Source organism: Nerophis ophidion, linkage group LG14 (assembly GCF_033978795.1).
Source record: "Nerophis ophidion isolate RoL-2023_Sa linkage group LG14, RoL_Noph_v1.0, whole genome shotgun sequence".
Taxonomy (NCBI): Eukaryota; Metazoa; Chordata; class Actinopteri; order Syngnathiformes; family Syngnathidae; genus Nerophis; species Nerophis ophidion.
In genome coordinates, this window is record NC_084624.1 from 48,289,426 (window position 1) to 48,296,463 (window position 7,038).

The window sequence follows — 7,038 nt, forward strand, 5'->3', positions numbered from 1 at the left end:
AAGGAAGTAGTATCTTCCATATGAGGAGGTGTGAACAAGTGATGACATAAATGAGGGTCCCAATTATAACATTGGACCTAATAGACAGTGTGTGTGTGTGTGTGTGTGTGTGTGTGTGTATTTTCATCCTTCTAGCTATAGTGGAAAGGGGGGCCCTCACAACCTACTGAACAAACGTGGGTCCTCACAAAGTAGGAAAGACATGTACGTGTGTGTGTGTGTGTGTGTGTGTGTGTGTGTGTGTGTGTGATATGTGCGTGTGTGTGTGTGTGTGTGTGTGTGTGTGTGTGTGTGTATGTTCATCCTTCTAGCTATAGTGGAAAGGTTGGCCCTCACAACCTACTGAACAAACACGGGTCCTCACAAAGTACGAAAGGTGTGTGTGTGTGTGTGTGTGTGTGTTCTTGTAATCCTACCCTTCTTGAGACACTAAGAAGGAAGTAGTATCTTCCATATGAGGAGGTGTGAACAAGTGACGACATAAATGAGGGTCCCAATTATAACATTGCACCTAATAGACAATGTCTCATTTGTGGTGATATCCATCAAAATGAGGGTGCTCCCAAAAAGGAGGGATTTTTCACTTTGACTGTGTCACTTTTAAAAGTGCTCCCTCTCTGGTCAACATAGTAAATAACAAGTGTGTGTAGAAAATTTAAATACGGCCCCTTTATTATTATTATTATCATCATTTATTTTTGTATTTATTTAAAAAAAAAGCTTGTTAAAATAGCAGATTGAGCACATTTAACCACATGGTGATCATTTAACTTCCAAGAAACATTTCAGTTTTATCACATGGACAAAGATAAGACCTTCTGGAGGAAAGTTCTGTGGTCAGATGAAACAAAAATGGAGCTTTTTGGCCACAATACCCAGCAATATGTTTGGAGAAGAAAAGGTGAGGCCTTTAATCCCAGGAACACCAGACCTACTGTTAAGCATGGTGGTGGTAGTATTATGCTCTGGGCCTGTTTTGCTGCCAGTGGAACTGGTGCTTTAAATGGGACAATAAAAAAGGAAGATTAGCTCCAAATTGTTCAGGACAAGATAAAACCATCAGCCTGGAGGTTGGGTCTAGGTCTTGTTTTTTTCTGTCTTGTGAAGTGTTTTAGTTTGAAAAGTAGCTCTCATCTCGTTTCAGGTCACTTGCCCATCCTTTTGTGTCATCAGTCTGACGTCATCCCTGACCCCTGATTGTTTCCACCTGCTCCCCATGACCCCATGTGTCTTATAAGCCCACGCCTCCCTTTTGTTCCGTGCCTCTCTGGCCTCTTATCCATGCCTTACCACGTCTGATATTTGTATACCTTGATCCTGAATTATTTCGTTACTATTTTGAGTTTTCTTTTTTCTCTTCCTCAGCAGAATGATTTTGTATTATTTAGTTTTACTCGCCTCAATTTTTTGAGTGACATTCTTTTGTTAACCTTTATTAGATTCGAGAAAGTGTAGAATTTTCATAGCTATTGTTTGTTCCTCCTGTTGGAGCGTTTTGTGTTTAAAATAAGTTTCGTAGAATACACGGCGCCAAGTGTAGTCAGGGACGGATGTCCCTCTGGGACAGAGGACCCTATTGAATTTCTAAGGTTTTATTATTATTCTTTATTATTATCCCGCCGCCTCTTTGAGCTGTATTTTAGCATGCTTCAAAACTCACCAAATTTGACACACATCAGGACTGGCGAATATTACCATCTAATCAAAAAACTAAACCCCAAAACTCAAAATTGCGCTCTAGCTCCCCCTAAGGAGAAAATACAGACAAAACTGTCTCTAACTTCTAGTAGGAATGTCAGAGAAACATGAAACAAAAACCACAATGTAGGTCTCATTTAGTCCTATATTTCATCCATTGACTACCCCTGCCTAAAATCAACAAGACATTTGCTATTCCCACTTCAATACAAAAGTTGGCTAAAAAATGTCGCTTTTTTTCCAAACATTATCTCCTCTGAGGCCGTTTGTCGTTTCGGCTTCAAATAAGCACAGAAGAGAGATTGAACCCTTCTGACTAAAAGTTGATGAAAAAGTTCTAATTACTACCCCAGTTTGGATTTTATGAGCCCGCAAAGAATCGAAATGCTGGTGCTGTTGTGTGTACTGCTGTCACAAAATGGCGACTTCCTGCTCAGACAAAACTGCTTGTAACTCAATGTAGGACTGTCATACACACAGGAAACAAAAACCTCAATATAGGTCTCACCGAGACCTATATTTCATACACTGACCGCCCCCAACTAAAATCAACAGGAAGTTTGCTATTCCCACTTCAATACAACAACTGCATTACATTCACAATGCATTACAGCATTGTGTATGAGACTGATGTACAACACAACTTTTCCTCTGTGTAATAATCCATCCATCCATTTTCCTACCGCTTATCCGGGCTTGGGTTGCGGGGGCAGCAGCCCAAGCAGTCCAGTCCATCGCTGCTTGCAGCTTTAATTTGTCATTGTTTTTGTGTTTTCCTCCTTTCGGAGTGATTTTTTTTTTGTGTTCCTTTTTTTTTAAAAAACCTTTTCGCTCACTAGGTTAGTTATGGTAGATATATTGAATTGCCATGAATTTGGAGGTGAAAAGAAACTTTCAAAATAAAAGCTTACTCAGCATCTGAGTTTTATCCTTTTGACCAAGCCTGACAGCAGTTGGGTGTTCCAACAGGAAGATGACCCCAAACACACCTCAAAAGTGGTCAAGGAATGGCTTGAATGAAGGTTTCAGAACGGCTTTCCCAAAGTCCCGACTTAAAGGTGTGGACAATGCTGAAGAAACAAGTCCATGTGAGAAAAGCAACACATTTAGCTGAACTGCGTCAATCTTGTGGGGAAAAATGTAAGCAGAAGCTTGTGGATGGCTACCAAAAGTGCCTTATTGCAGTGAAACTTGCCAAGGGACATGTAAGCAAATATTAACAACGCTGTATGTATACTTTTGATTGCTCGCATATTCAGTCAAGCTCCGATCACTACATCACTAAAAAAATTAAAGCTGCAAGCAGCGATGGACGGGATTGACTTTTGCTGGGGTTTCCTGCCTTTACCCATTCAACATATCTTTACCTGCACATTACCTACCTTCCCTGCATCCTGGGGTCACACTGGTGCTTCTATCTGTCACCCATACACGCTGGTGCTTCCTGCTATCACCCAGACAACATATCTTTACCTGCACATTACCTACCTTCTCTGTATCCTGGTGTCAAACTGGTGCTTCCTTCTTTCACCCAGTCAACATATCTTTACCCGCACATTACCTACCTTCTCTGCATTGTGTGGTCACGCTGGTGCTTCCTACTTTTAAGCGGCCATCTTGAGACGGCAGCAGCATCAGCGTAGCAGTTCAGCCGTAAAATCGAAATTGGGGCAGTTGTAAAAAATATTTTGTCAACTTTTAATCAGAAGGGTTTAATCTCTTTCATGTCCTAATTTGAAGCCGACACAACAAACGCGCTCAGAGGAGATAATGTTTAATCTTTTGTTTTGAAGGGGTGATTGCCAACTTCTTGTTGATTTTTGCTGAAGGATGTCAATGAATGAAACGTAGGTCTAAGTGAGACCTACATAGAGGTTTTGGTTTCATGTCTCTACGACATTTCTAACAGAAGTTACATGCAGTTTTGTCTGGGTTTTCTTCCCAATAGCAGTTGTGTCTGTGTTTTATTCTTAGGTGGCGCTACAGCGCCATTTTGAGTTTTGGGTTGGTTTTTTTTATTAGATCGCAATTTTCGCCAGTCCTGATGTGTGTCCAGTTTGGTGAAGTTTTGAAGCATTTTAAGGGGGTCAAATTACAGCTCAAAGAGGCAGAAATGACATTTTTTAGGAAACTTTTTTTTTTTTTTTTTTTTTTGCCAACTTATTGTTGATTATTGCTGAAGAATGTAAGTGTATGAAAATTAGGTCTAAGTCAGACCTACATAGAGGTTTTTGTTACATGTCTCTACAACATTTTTAACGGAAGTTACAAGCATTTTTGTATGTGTTTTTTCCTAGGGGGCACTAGAGCGCAATTTGAGTTTTTTTTTTTTTTTTTTTTTTTTTTAGATGGCAATTTTCGCCAGTCCTGATGTGTGTGTCCAGTTTGGGGAGTTTTGAAGCATTTTAAGGTGGTCAAATTACAGCTCAAAGAGGCAGAAATGACATTTTTTAGGAAACTTTTGTTTTGAAGGTGTTTTTTTTTGGCAAGTTATTGTTGATTATTGCTGAAAATGTAAGTGTATGACATCTAGGTCTAAGTGAGACCTACATAGAGGTTTTTGTTTCATGTCTCGACAACACTTTTAACGGACGTTACAAGCATTTTTGTATGTGTTTTCTCCCTAGGGGGCACTAGAGCGCAATTTTGAGTTTTGGGTTTGTTTTTACCATATCGCAATTTTCACCAGTCCTGATGTGTGTGTCCAGTTTGGTGAAGTTTTGAAGCATTTTAAGGAGGTCAAACTACAGCTCAAAGAGGCAGAAATGACATTTTTTAGGAAACTTTATTTATTTTTTATTTTTTTGCCAAGTTATTGTTGATTATTACTGAAAAATGTAAGTGTATGAAAATTAGGTCTAAATCAGACCTACATAGAGATTTTTGTTTCATGTCTCGACAACACTTTTAACGGACGTTACAAGCATTTTTGTATGTGTTTTCTCCCTAGGGGGCACTAGAGCGCAATTTTGAGTTTTGGGTTTGTTTTTATCGGATCGCAATTTTCGACATTCCTGATGTGTGTGTCCAGTTTGGGGAGATTTGAAGCATTTTAAGGGGGTCAAATTACAGCTCAAAGAGGCAGAAATGACATTTTTTAGGAAACTTTATTTATTTATTTATTTTTTTGCCAACTTATTGTTGATTATTGCTGAAGAATGTAAGTGTATGACATCTAGGTCTAAGTGAGACCTACATAGAGGTTTTTGTTTCATGTCTCGACAACACTTTTAACGGACGTTACAAGCATTTTTGTATGTGTTTCTCCCTAGGGGGCACTAGAGCGCAATTTTGAGTTTTGGGTTTGTTTTTTTTATTACATCACAATTTTCACCAGTCCTGATGTGTGTGAGTTTTGAAGCATGTTAAGGAGGTCAAATTACAGCTCTTAACAATAATTAAGAATAATAATAAAACCTTAGAAATACAATAGAGTCCTCTGTCCCAAAGGGACAATCGGTCCCTAATAAAAGTTGTAGAAATGATTGGAAAGAAAGGACAGCCAAGACCTGATGTGTCCATGATCCATGTGGACTTACACTACGGCCCTGATGGTGCACACCCCCACGTGCTGGATGGTGTAGTTGAGGACGTTCTTCAGCGGCACCATGGTCTTGGACAGGCCGGGGCAGCAGGTCCCAGCACTCCTTTGAGCTGCGACAGCGTGGACAACAGATCCTGAGGTCACCTTTTGGACTTCGGCATCACCATCAAGAACTGTTCCACTGCAAACTCACCTGCCAGGACGGCGGTCATCCAGGGGGCCAAGCAGAGGAGAACCGGGCCGAGTCTCATCTTGGACTAACTCACGCCCGAGTAGCCTTTGATCAGTGGAGTCTGGGACGGGGGGGTCTTATAGACAACACACCTCCCCCTCCTTCAGAGAAGCTCTGTGGTCTTTCAGCAGAAAGAAGAGAGGAAATAGACGGCTTAAGACACCTTCTCACTTCTTCTACCCACAGTCCTACCGTGTGACCTCACCTTTCCCCAGAGTGAGCCCCCACACTTTCACCCGTGACGCACACACTTTTGCAACCTTCCTAATCATTTGCCATCAATTTTATTTTGGTAAGTCACTTTCACCTTCGTCTTGTGTTTGGGTCGGCACCGACCCGTTTTACTTTTTAAATGCATAAAAACACCACATACATTTATTTTTTTGCATCAAAGCTTTTTGACTTTGTCAGGAACCTCTTTGTCAACAAAATAAAACATTTTCATTTTTTTCACTAAATTATAAAATGCTCTGGTAGAAATCATGCCCTTGGTGTTGTTAGGGTCAGTTTCGACCCAGTTCTAAAAATAAGATGATAAGAGCCAAAACTGAACACACTGACAGCCAGCTCCTCTCCCAATCATGTGAGCTTTAGTGGATTCTCATTTTAACTTGTTATCCTCTACAAAAACAAACAAAAGACGGACACTAAAAGTGTCACTTTTTGCCACTCTGATTTTGTTTTTTTATTAGTTTTGGAACTAGTAATTTATTTCTCTTGGTTTCATTTGCTTGATTGGTTGTTGTTTGATTGATGTTGGATTTCTGTTGCTGAAAAAAATACTTTTTAGGATTTTTCTTGAAGTAAATATATATGGGGCGAAATTGACCCCTAACACCATAGATGTTACTATAGTTAAAATTCTTAAAATGAAAAAATAAATAAAACACATTTATTTAAGAGATGTGTTCTAATACCCTTTAGTAATAGTTAGGTAACACAACAACCTTTTTTTTTAATTTATCAATCAATCAATCAATGTTTATTTATATAGCCCTAAATCACAAGTGTCTCAAAGGGCTGCACAAACCACAGAGACATCCTCGGTTCAGAGCCCACATAAGGGCAAGGAAAAACTCACAACCCAGTGGGATGTCAATGTGAATGACTAAGAGAAACCTTGGAGAGGACCGCAGATGTGGGTGAGACATAGGGAGGCCCGAATATAATACATTACAGTAATCGATTTATATGATTCTCTTGAGGTTCGTTTTACCATTTTTAAAAATTGAAATGGAGGGGTATACTGACAAAAAAAGGCCCAATGGCCCAAACCAAAAATATTAAAACCAATATTTTCAAGGATAAGGAAGCCTAACGAGGTAACCAAGAGACGAGAAACAAATTGGATGGTAGATAATTGTTTTTAGTGTATTTTACAGCTGATTTAAGACATGGGTCAAAACCGACCCGTTAACATAAGAGATGGGAACAGAAAGCTAACACAAGAGGAAGGTTAAATGTGGGTTTATGTGGCCAAAGATTCTAGAAGAATCTTCTAGAGCAGGGGTCACCAACGCGGGCACCAGGTCGCCCGTAAGGACCAGATGAGTCGCCCGCTGGC

General features: G+C 39.9%; 1 protein-coding gene across 1 annotated transcript in view; it reads right to left on the minus strand.

The window, feature by feature from the left end:
• LOC133568777 (C-C motif chemokine 8-like) overlaps positions 1 to 5,629 on the minus strand; it is an 8,600-nt gene extending 2,971 nt beyond the window's left edge. The window contains exons 1-2 of the mRNA XM_061920911.1: positions 5,436 to 5,629; positions 5,238 to 5,352 (exon numbers count right to left, since the gene is read on the minus strand). Of these exons, the coding sequence (XP_061776895.1) occupies positions 5,238 to 5,352; positions 5,436 to 5,493 (173 nt within the window). The 5' untranslated portion in view covers positions 5,494 to 5,629. The remainder of the gene's footprint in view (positions 1 to 5,237; positions 5,353 to 5,435) is intronic.
• Between the last annotated feature and the right edge of the window lie 1,409 nt (positions 5,630 to 7,038).